The sequence below is a fragment of the Sorex fumeus genome, unplaced genomic scaffold (assembly GCF_029834395.1).
Source record: "Sorex fumeus unplaced genomic scaffold, SorFum_2.1 ptg000014l, whole genome shotgun sequence".
NCBI classification, from domain to species: Eukaryota; Metazoa; Chordata; class Mammalia; order Eulipotyphla; family Soricidae; genus Sorex; species Sorex fumeus.
In genome coordinates, this window is record NW_026606071.1 from 6,185,522 (window position 1) to 6,198,001 (window position 12,480).

Consider the following 12,480-nt stretch of genomic DNA (forward strand, 5'->3'; position numbering starts at 1 on the left):
TGAAAGGTTAATAGACCACCAGTGTTAACAGTTGACTTTAGATAATTCATGAAGTATCTGTGTCTTTGAAACAGAAGAGGTTTTCTAAAACAAAACAAAACAAACAAAAAAAGAATGTAAAATGAACAACTACCATAACTACTAAACTTGTTGGCTAAGATTTTAATTTTCATAACGTTTAGCAGCAAATATAAAGATACAACTGATTTTTCATAGATACAACAAATTTTTACAACCTAGATTCTTGATATTTCTAATTTTTATGACTGTAAGAGAAATATTTTGGTCTGCTAGAATATTATTGAAAAACAGTCCTCAAAGGCATTTTTGGCCAGATTATGATTATATTGTTAAATAATTTGCCACATAAAATGCTTAATAAATCATAAAATGTGCAACAAAAATATTTAGATAAATGCCAGTAAGACCCTCCCAGGGTGGGAGAAGCATGCTAAAAGTAGTCTATAGACCAAACATGATTGCCACTCAAAGCCTCTCTTGCAAAACACAGTACCCAAAAGAAGAGAGAGAGAACACGGGGGAATACCCTGCCACAGAGGCAGGATGGGACGGGGGGGGGGATGGGGGTTGGGGGGGGATGCTGGGACCGTGGTGATGGATGACAGGCACTGGTGGAGGGATGGGCACTTGATCATTGTATAACTGAAACCCAAGCACAAAATTTGTAAGCCTATAACTGTACCTCATGGTGTTTCACTAATAAAAAAAGAAAAAAAAACTAAACAAGCTTTAAAATAGTTTAACAAATTTTAATAGGATATCAAGAACATATTCTACTCCTTAATTTGTTAATAATGATAGTTTTTGACCAGTGGAGTGAGGCACACACAGTACCCAGTTCCACATTCAGGAGCTATTTCTGTGGACCTGGTAGGCCATGCAGTGTGGCAGTGCGAAACCAGAGGCTCTCAAATGCTGAGCATGCACTACAGCCCTTTGGGCCATGTCTCCAGCCCTGATTAGTATTTTAAGGGAAAGTGTCTTTTCTCTTTGAATAACACCATGTAATTTACCCATGTATCTATCCTCTAAAAATGCTTTTCCAAAATTGAAGTATTTCATATCACTTGACCATATTTTCTAATTAAAAGAATTTTTATTTTGACTTCTGAGCCACACTTGGAGGTGCTCATGGCTTACTTCTGGCTCTGCACTTATAGATCACTCCTGGTAGGACTCTAGAGGATCGCCTCGGGTGTTTGAGATGAAACCCGGGTCAGCCAAAAGCAAGGCAAGCAGCCTATCTAATGCACTAACTCTCCACGCCTTCTATATCTTTTAATGGCATTTTAGTTCATGGAAGAAGAAATGTAAAACAGAATCATTTCATACCTGAAAGCCAGTTGGGCCTGGAGGTCCTTGTTCTCCTCTCTCCCCAGCAAGACCCTAGATCATGAAGGAAAGAAAATCATGTCTAGAAGCTGATCTTTCCATCGACTGTTGTATTATGTGACTCACTAGAATAGTATTCTTTGTATTTCTTACAATTACATATTTTCCTTCATCCAGATTTTTTTTAAAAAAAACTAATATTAAAAGTTATCAAATGATATTGTTTAAAGTTCCTTTCGGTGAGATAATTTTCTAAAGCCAGTGGAGAAACTGATGATGTATGTTTATATTATGATTTCAACCACAGAATTCTAAAGTCAACCATAAAATGATGGCTATGCTGGATAACTTGGACACAGAAAAATTGTTAATTTTTACAGACCTAATCTAAAAGCGATAGCACAGCGGGTAGGGGGTTCGCCTTACAAGCGGCCAACATGGCCGACCCGAGTTCGATTCCTCCGCCCCTCTCGGAGAGCCCGGCAAGCTACCGAGAGTATTTGATATGCCAGACACAGTAACAACAAAGTCTCCAATGGAGACGTTACTGGGCCCGCTCGAGCAAATCGACGATCAACGGGAGGGCCTAATCTAAAAGTATTATTTTTCTCACAGCAATTTAGTTTGTCATAAAAATTGTTAATCAAGTTCCCAAACTAGGAAGAACAGAGATAACATTTTAGAAGGATATTTAAATTCCCATATAACAAAATAAATAACAAATTAAAAAATTCTAATATATACTGATTTAAAAATGCTAATATAGGTAAATGTTATTTATTTGAATCAAAAATACCAGCTTAGACATATTTTTATAGAATACATCATTGGAAGCAAGCATAATTCAGGTTTATATATTAAATATAGTCTAAGGTACTTTACAAACACTATTTCCTTCATTTGACATACTCTTCAAAAATTACACATAAAACTGATGAAGTAGCTCTTGTCATCAACATTTAAAAGAGGTTGAAATTTAAGACCAGCATTCTATTTTTTTTAAAAGAACAGCACAAGAATTAAAAGAAAAAAATACATAACTAAAACTCTTTAATCCTGCACTTTCTTATTTGTTTCCCCTGAAAGGGATTCATAAGTAAAACCCTGAGTAAACATCATGGAAAAATGTGATGTGACATATTCTCCCTAAATTATCACATACCGGGGGACCCACAGGACCAGAGGGACCGACTTCACCATCTTTTCCAGGAGCTCCCTAGAATCACACAGAGATAATTGATGGGATGAGATCATAAGAATTTGGATAAATTCAGATTATTTCTTTTTTATTTTTAAAAGATAATGATATGATTACCCTTTGCCCAGGAACACCAGCATTTCCTGCTTCTCCAGGTTTTCCAGGATCACCCTAAGAAGTAAACAGAAACGAGATAAAAATTTCAATTCTAAGAATGTTCATTCTCCAAGTAAGGATTAAAATAAATTGGAAAATAAGTATAAATAAATTATAAACACTGTACTCACATTGCTGCCTTTGGGGCCTGGAAGACCCATACTACCAGGCTGCCCTCTGATTCCGATGGAGCCTGGAGGACCTGGCCGTCCATCCTCCCCTGGAGCACCCTACAAAATTACAGAATTATAGACACAAAACAAATTTTATGCAAGTTCTCTCAAATCCCTGCATTTGCATAAATTGTTGCTTGTTTTTGCTTCTGATAAAAAGCATATGATTTTCAAATAGTTTCATACTTTTATGTTAGTAAACCAAAATATTTGAGCATTAAAAATACTATCTGGGCATTTCAAGTATTTGGAAGATAGATCATATTTTATATTCAACTCTTATCTTCATGTTCCTCGATGCTCTCATTTTAATAGGGGAAACACTTCTCCCTCCTTTGATTTAGCTTGCTTTGTGTTAATTAAAACTCAATTTTATATTAATAAAATATAAAACTGAGTTTTAATTTTACAGTTTTATATTACAGTTTCAATATAAAATAAAGGTCTAGAATATTTAAGTTGTAAAATTCATACCATTTTTATTCACTTACAATATAAAGTTTAAATCCAGACATAAAAAATAATATTACTAGCAAGCAAATGTTGCCAATTTGGATAGACTACATCATCTCAACTTTTTCACTGTTACAAGGAAAGCAGTTTTCATCTCAATTATTTATTTATTTAATTTTGAATATCCATCCCTCCACCAGTGACCATTTCCCACCACCATGGATCCCAGTATCCCTCCGTGGTGGTGGCAAATGGTCACTGGTGGAAGGATGGGTATTCAAAATAACTAAATAAATAAATAAATTTAAAAAATCAAACATTTAAACTCAATTAAATGTTATTGATATTCGTGAGGGCCTGGAGCGATAGCACAGCCAGAGGGCGTTTGTCTTGTGTGCTGCCGGCCAGGCCTAGCTGGGTTCAATTCCTCTGCCCCTCTCGGAGAGCCCGGCAAGCTACCGAGAGTATGTTGCCCAAACGGCAAAGCCTGCCAAGCTACCTATGGCATATTCGATATGCCAAACATAGTAACCACAAGTCTCACGATGGAGACATTACTGGGCCCGCTCAAGCAAATTGATGAACAACAGGAAGACAGTGACAGTGACAGTGATGGTGAATCTAAAAATAGGAAGATTCTAAAAATTGGCTTCAGGAGATTTTTTTTTCTTTTTGGGTTACAGTCAGTGATGCACAGGGGTTACTCCTGGCTCTGCACTCAGGAATTGCCCCTGGCAGTTCTCAGGGGACAATATGGGATGCTGGAAAACGAACTTGTGTTGGCCATGTTAGCTGCATGCAAGGCAAACGCCCTACCCACTGTACTACTGCTACAGCCCCTTCAGTAGTATTTTTAAAATGTTAATATGATCAGCATCCACATGATCAAAAACATCAACATTTTAAGAAGAATTTATCAATTAGTTGCATACTGATTGAGAAATTTGCAAATTTTATTTAAATAACTTACCAAAGGTCCAAGTTTTCCTTCTGGACCTTGAATACCAGGATTTCCTGTCAGACCCTGAAAATCAAAGGCAACTATCAGTCTGTTCCTGATCTAAAATTGAAGAGTTTTAAAGAGTTAAAAAATAGCATGCATTAAAGAAATCCATTGCAACTTTGCAAAGAACAATCTAAGTGATTTGGCTCCATAGACAGACCCACAGGACCAATATGGGCCTCATCCATCCTGGCATTACATCAGACTAAACAACTGCCACCAAGGAGCATCAAGGGACCCATTTACTGGGGGAAATATCAGCACAGCTACTAAGCAGCAGCCTCTAAGCCTTTCATAATGAACAAGCCACATATGAAAGAAAATGTCTAGTAATATATGAACCACAATAGCTTAGAAACCCTTCAACATCAATACTCCTACTTGCACCTGAGACACACATTCATATGGATATGGATTCCAGCTATTGAAGCTGAATTATTACATATGCAAGTCACTCTAAATTCAGAAAACCCAGAGCTAAGCTTCCCACCATGTTTTCATGCAGGTATGGTTCTCCGAACCCACATGCAGCTTATTTTCTGGGGTCACTTTCACTTTGGGCAATGCCAATTAGTCAAGTAGCTGGAATTTTGCTTTTATCAAATGTCTAAAGAAGTACATCTAGTAAGTTTCTCATGTGGAAGAATGATAATGACAGTCTTTTACTCGTATATTTAATAATGAATCCAAAATAAAGAACCTTCATGGGTATAAAATGTATCTTTCCAGCCAACATTCATTTCATTTCTCTTTAGGAAACAATGTTGACATCAGAATAAGGGTAACTCCACAATTCAAATAAATTTTCAAGGGGCATTTTATTAGAGTGATTTTCAAGGGGCATTTTATTTTATTGTAACGTCTCTCCAACAAAGTCAAACAAGTTATTCACAAATCTAAGAAATTATAAAAACGTATTTCATCTCGATATTATTTGGGAAAATGTATTTATATATATTTCTTTGAGAAAGGGATAGTTGAAGATAGGTGTTTTTCATGTCTGATTAAAATAATAAGTATTTAGAAAATAATGACTGCAGTCAAAATCATAAAAATCCAGATGATCTAAGTTAAGCTAAATTTTAAAAATATATATCCAATGTACATATTTATTTCTCAGTAGAATTTTTTTCTGGACTAATACAGTGTCTAAATCATTGTATTCATATCTTTTAGCAGGGAGCAGTAAGGTGCCAGCCATCAAATACGAGCCAGGATCTCATAAATGCTCTATCATGGTAAATGCTCTGTCATGGAGCACTTCCCTCACCCCAGCTATAAGCACTGTGTTCTTACCCGAGCACCGGGAAGTCCAGGTTCCCCTGGGCGTCCTGGATCACCCTGGCCTCCTTTAGGTCCTGAAGAACCTACAGGACCCCTCTCTCCTTGAGCCCCCTGTTTCAAAGCAAAGTAGAAAATGTCAAAAAGAAAAATATATCTTCTACTGAAAACAAAAACAAGCAAACAGATATAATTTATCTTTTTGTTTTACAAAGGTGTTAGTAGTACTTGAATTATATATGTGTATTTTTTCAAAATAGTTTCCAGGATTCTTTTGCCAAGAATGTCACCATGTTGTCTAGTTAGGATTCCTTGGGAAAAGTGGATTTTCTTCATTAACAAATGAAAGTCACGTCATACCTCTGTAGAACAATTTTGAAAGGGAACAGACAGGGAGGGGAGGGATCAGGAGGGAAGAGAAGGAAAAGGAAGGGAAGGGAGAGGAGAGGAGGGGAGGACAAGGGAAGGGAAGGGAATGGAAAAGGAGGTGAGGGGAGAGGAGGTACTGGGGGGGGGTGAGAGGAGGGGGGAAGGAGAATGAGGGAGGGAGGAAAAGATAGGTGAAGGGAAAGAAAGGAGATATCAGTTTCCAAATAGTAGAAAGGGAAGGAAAAGAGAAAGGAAATGGGCGGGGAAGGGAAGGAAAGGAAAAGAGAAAGGAGAAAAGAATGGGGGAAGGAGAGGGAATGAAAGCAAAGGGAAAGGTCTCTGAACTTTTCTTAGGGATGTCCATAAAGTTTGAAAACAAATTTCATACATATCCAGCCTTTATACTTCTCCCCAAGACTGCTCTCTATATAAACCCATATTGCACAATAGAGACTTGGTTTTAGGTCTGTCATCTATGTTTATCTTTGTTCTAGGCAAGAACCTGTGTGAGCCAGAGCGGACACCATACTGAACAGTGATATCTTTTAGATCACCCCTAAACACTGTGAACATTGATGGGATAATCTCACCTTTGGTCCAGGTAAACCATCTGAACCTGGAAATCCACGATTGCCAGGAGAACCCTAAAAATAACCAAAATGGGAGCTTTAATTATTGTTGAATTTTCAATGATGTATACTTTCAATTTTTCAATCATATGTTTATGATCTGTGATCACATCCATAATGCAATTGATATGTATAAGAAAAATGGACAAGTTGTACAGAAGAAAACTGAAGACTACATTCTAAGACAAACTATTTTTAAAATCAAAACTATGCTAAAAATTCAGTGTAAAGATAAACTGAGAGAAACTGTTATCTATAGAGCAAAAAAAAACCCCTCAATACCATCAACAATGCAGGGGTTAGTGACCTTTTTTTCTGCCAAGGGCCACTTTCTATTTCTATTTCTATCACTTGCAGGCAATAAAATACAGGCACACAGGCAAAAAGGTCACAGATTGTCCAGAAGTATACCTATCTGTTCCATCATTTACCAGGGTCTGGCCACATGAGTTTTCTCAGGCCTTATTTGGCCTGCAAGCCAAACATTATTTACCCCCAATTAAAAGCAACCAAACTATGAACAATGAAGTGCAGAAGCACTAAATTGTGTGTGAACGTACATACCTCTGGTCTTAATGGTGTCTCTTTCACACCAGTTTTATTATTTCCCACCTTTATACATAACCACCTCTTCTGATCTTGAAAATCACCAGTCCCTTACTAGCTTGCTGTCTTCATACTTGCTGTTTACTCTGCTGAAAGTGTTCTTTTTTCCAAGTAATCTTTCTGACTCATCCTCATCTTCAGGACTCATGTAATGTCAAGTTTTTCAAAGAATCCTACTTCCTAGTCACTTAAATGCCATACCACTGTCATATACTCAATTTTTCCACAATAAAATGCTTAATAAGTGAATGTGACATGTGTTAAACTACTTAACTACACATTTATCTGCTGTCCTGATAATTTCTTCACTCCCAAACACAATAAATGGTTGTTTACAAGTCCTCGCATGAAGGTTGGTTTCACAGCATTTCTTGTTTAGAGAGGTATCTCAAACCTCAATGTATCAGACTTGCATCAAGTCAGTGTTTAGTCAATATCAGGTGAAAGAACAAAAGTAGTGTAATTAGAAAACTGGCTCCTTTAATTCACCATTAAGTATACTCAACTGTGCAATGCACCTGTCAGCATTTCTTTTAAAAGTTCTAGTTTTCCTTATTACTCTGAAGATTACTCACATACACACCTACAACCTTAATAACTTATTTTATTATTCAAACTTTACCCGTTCTCCCACTGGGCCTGGAGGGCCAACTGTTCCAGGATCACCACGGGGACCTCTTTTGCCTTCTTCACCAGGTGGGCCTATTGGACCCTGAGTACCATGTGGTCCCTATTGTAAAAAAGAAAATTAGCTTCTAGAAAGAGCTCATTCATAAGTAAATTATAGTAAATAGACATTTAATAAGGACAATTCCAAGTTGGGGTGGGAGTTGGGTCACACCCATTGATTCTAAGGGCTTACCCTTAGCTCTGTGCTCAGGAATCACTCTTGATGTTGCTTGAGGGACCATACATGGTGTTAAAGATCAAATGAGTAGGGTTAACCATGTGCAAAGCAAGTGCTTTCATCCTTATGCAAGTGCTTTAACCCTTGTAATTTCTCTTTGACTTGACAATCACAAATGTTAAGTACTGTTAAATTGTTTCCATTGAAAGGTGCTCAAATTTTCCTTGGTAGTATTTTAAACCATTACATATTTTGACTTAAAACTTTATCTTATGGTAATAATGCTCTCTTATTGTTTCAAAATAAAGGAGTTCAGAGCTATAGTACAGCAGGTAGGTGACTGCCTTGCACATCACTGATATGGATTCAATCCCTTGCACCCCATCTGCGTCCATCCAAGTTCTATCAGAAGTGATCCCTGAGTGCAGAGCCAGGAATAAGCCCTGAGCACAGCCTGGGTTAGCCCCAAAACAAAACAAGAACAAAAGTGAATTCTTACTGGTTCCCCTTTTGGGCCAGCTTCTCCTTTGAAACCTGGAACTCCTGGATCACCCTAAAATAAAAATGTCAATCACTGTAAGAATCAAGACATTTAATCAGTCTAACTTGCTTTAATTAATTACAGTTTGATGAATTCCTACAACTGAAAAGGCTGTATATAATTTGTACTATGTAGCGATGTAGTACTGTCCTCCCTTTGTTCATTGATTTGCTCGAGCGGGCACCAGTATCGTCTCCATTGTGAGACTTGTTGTTACCATTTTGGCATATCAAATATGTCACAGGTAGCTTGCCAGGCTTTGCTGTGTGGATGAAGTACTCTGGAAAGCTTGCCAGGCTCTTCGAGAGAGGCAGAGGAATCGAAACTGGGTCGTCCGCCTTGCCCACTATGCTATCGGTCTGACTCTTATACTATGTATAGAATAATAATACATATTTTAATTTTTTAATAGTTTAGAAAACAAGTATTTTATGAAATAAGTATTTTCATTAGCTTCATGAAATTTATTTTTAGATAAATTTTTTCTTGAATACTAACAAACAAAACACAGCCCTTCTGTTGTTCATCAATTTGCTTGAGCGGGGCCTGTAATGTCTCCATTTTAAGACTTGTTGATACTGTGTTTGGCATATTGCATACGTCACGGGTAGCTTGCCAGGCTTTGTCGTGCAGGCGAGATACTCTCGGTAGCTTGCCAAGCTCTCCGAGAGGGGTGGAGTAATCAAACCAGGCCCGGCCGGGCTGGCTGCGCGCAAGGCAAACGCCCTACCCGCTGTGCTATCGCTCCAGCCCACCTGAATACTAAAATATTTATAATTATTTCAATTTTATTTTAAAATTACAATTAACTGTAACAACTTCTACAAATGAATCTCCAAGGTTAATTTTAGGAAATAGATGAATTTACTTAGGACTAAAATCATTTTATATTGGTTTTATTTTTCAACAAACTAAAATTTAACACATCTTTCTCTATGGAGCAATATAAGATTCTAAGATTTCATGTATGTATCTTTAAATACCAATTATAGTATAAGTTGTGGTAATCACTATATCTAAACTGAGAGCAAAATGAAAACAGATGTGAAATACCAGTAGCACTCATGTTTTACAAATTCTGTCACCATAATTTTAAAGGCCTTATCAGTATAACAAATCAATTTGAAAAATAATTCAATATATCTGTTTCAAGTAGTACTTGGGAAGAAATATTTAATATTTAAATATCAAGCTAAAAGAGTACATCTTTTTTATTTTTGTTTCTTATAGATTCATTATGTTTTTCTATATATTATTTTTATGAAACATGAAACTCTGAAAATGAATAACATGTTGGAATCACTTGATGATTATTTCTAAAGAAATTATTTCTAAAGAACCCACATTAAGTCAAATAATCATTATAAATCCCTATTAAAATTCCACATTTCCCCCAAATATGTTGGAAGGTATTTCCATAATGCTTATCATTCAACTGATCAGAAAATTCTATGAGATAAACTGTATAGCAATGATCTTATTTTAAACTAAAATTCTAATTGTTTAACATGATAATGTCCTACTTTTAAATGTCCAAATTATACATTTGGCTATCTTTACTCACTTTAATCAGGTGAGTAACATTATCTGTGTTCCATGTATCTTGCAACATACTATTTCTGTTGGAAGTCTTATTTACTTTATATTTATGGATGAGTTATTCTATATCATATTACCGGTTGCCCTCGAATTCCTGGAGGTCCAGTACTACCCTGAGGTCCTGGAGATCCAGGAGGTCCTGACAAACCTGGTGGACCAGAGGTACCTGGAGAGCCCTGCCAGACAAAGAGAGTGACATTTGAGCAGAGACCTACATAGCAGTCTATGGTTAATGTTCAACGGATCCATTAATGTAATTAGTTACTCACTGTGGGGCCTTTAGCACCAGGAGTTCCATCAGTTCCCACTGTACCCTAAAACATACGTGAAAAGTTTATGGCACATTAATCTATGTATAAAGTAGTGTAGGATTGAAATAAAAACCCAACTCTCATTAAAATCAGTCTTAGGACTCTTTTCCATAAAATAGATAACACTTAAAGAATAAATGAAATATGAGCAATAACTTAGAGGTAAAGAGACTGTATTAAAATAAGTTTCCTTTGTTCTGATGTTACAAAGCATATCCAAGCATATCCTTCTTTACTTGGTTTCTAAATATGCTCAGAACTTACAGGAAGACCTTGAGAACCAACTGGACCTGGTGGCCCAGTTTCTCCCCTTTGGCCCTGGGGACCTTCAGGGCCTCGTGCTCCAGTAGGACCTGCTTCTCCCTAAAAGAATATAAAGAAGAAGGTTAACTTAAGATAAATCTAAATGCAGTTTGGTTCAGAGTTGGTTGCTTATTTGAAGGTTTGTATATTAGACCCAAACACTTAAATGGGTCAAGAACAACAATGGTTTTATACTCCACAAATGGTGGGGAATGTGCATTGGTGGAGGGATGGGTGTTTGATCATTGTGTGATTGTAATCCAAACATGAAAGCTTGTAACTATATCATGATGATTCAATAAAATTTAAAAAAAAGAACAACAATGGTTTACCACTTCTTTGCTTCTATTCCCAAAACACACAAAAATTAATCTTAAAGAATATATTCATACCTATGCTCACTGCTACAGTTAGTATAATGGTCAAGATACAAAAACGAGTCAAGTGGCCAAATAGAAGTGAAGAAATCAATAAATTGTGACACATACATATACACATGTATATGTACACACATATATACGTATATATACATACATATATATGCGATGGAATACTCTAAGAAATGAATGAAATAATGCAAATTACAGCAACATGGAACTGAAGAACAGCAAGCTGAATGAAGTCAGTTAAAAAGAAAAGGACAGATACAGAATGACCTTTCTCAGATGTGGTAGATAAAGATACAGAGCAAGTTAGCAACAAAGTTGCAAAAGCAACACAATCAGAGAACTGATCAATATAACTGAGTTGGCGGGGGACGTTTTTATTGGGAAGGAGGGCCTTTGGGGCCTTTGGGGGAGGGAGGTAAGTACATTGATGATGGGTGTTGTGTTGTAATTATGTGAGAAATCATTAAAGTATTATAAATCACAGACTCTCAATCAATAAAATTAATTTTTTAAAGAATGTTAAGATACAAAAAAAAGGTATGCTAGCATGCTTAAGAGGGGATTCTCCCCACCGCCACCACCACTACCACCAGTGTCACTTTTTTCAGTAGTATGATGCCCACAACACTAAATAGCCAAGATAACCTGATAACTACTATTAGTTCAACCAGTTAAGTGGCGATAGAATTAGGATTTCAAGCAACAGGTAATTTATAAAGGGAAGCACAAGAGATCTTTCACACTTTACTTCACTCTAAGTTCTCAGAGAAAGAAAGGTGGAGGGTCTGGTGAATTAATTTAGGATATCATTTTGGTAGCCTCACCACTGTGGCAGCTTAAAGACAGCATTAGTGAACCTGAAGAATAATTGCCTAAATGACTCACATTTAAAAAAGTATTTTAAATGTTCATTATAGAACTTAATGTTTTCCTATCGGATTATGTGTTTGTTTGTCTTGAAGTCCAGACCCAAATGAAAATAACATTACTATTTAGGGACAAATCAGGAACTATGATTTATAAAGTTAAATCAGAAAAAAATTATGTAGATTCTATGATTTAATATTCTATGAGAAAAAAAGATTTATATCAAGATAACTTCTCATGACCACAGTCACTTTTTACCAGCAGAGTCTCATGAGCAAATGTTTCAGGTTGAAGAAAAATTTTTTCCAAAGATAAACATTGTATGTGGGAAAATTAAATACACTGATATTTAAAATGGTTACACAATGTATGTGTTGTTTAAAATTTGGAACTAGTGTTCTA

General features: G+C 36.4%; 1 protein-coding gene across 1 annotated transcript in view; it reads right to left on the reverse strand.

Moving 5' to 3' along the window:
• COL5A2 (collagen type V alpha 2 chain) overlaps positions 1-12,480 on the reverse strand; it is a 145,324-nt gene that overhangs the window by 30,900 nt on the left and 101,944 nt on the right. The window contains exons 20-31 of the mRNA XM_056111963.1: positions 10,784-10,882; positions 10,478-10,522; positions 10,286-10,384; positions 8,568-8,621; positions 7,844-7,951; positions 6,577-6,630; positions 5,633-5,731; positions 4,304-4,357; positions 2,839-2,937; positions 2,669-2,722; positions 2,516-2,569; positions 1,354-1,407 (exon numbers count right to left, since the gene is read on the reverse strand). Of these exons, the coding sequence (XP_055967938.1) occupies positions 1,354-1,407; positions 2,516-2,569; positions 2,669-2,722; positions 2,839-2,937; positions 4,304-4,357; positions 5,633-5,731; positions 6,577-6,630; positions 7,844-7,951; positions 8,568-8,621; positions 10,286-10,384; positions 10,478-10,522; positions 10,784-10,882 (873 nt within the window). The remainder of the gene's footprint in view (positions 1-1,353; positions 1,408-2,515; positions 2,570-2,668; positions 2,723-2,838; positions 2,938-4,303; positions 4,358-5,632; positions 5,732-6,576; positions 6,631-7,843; positions 7,952-8,567; positions 8,622-10,285; positions 10,385-10,477; positions 10,523-10,783; positions 10,883-12,480) is intronic.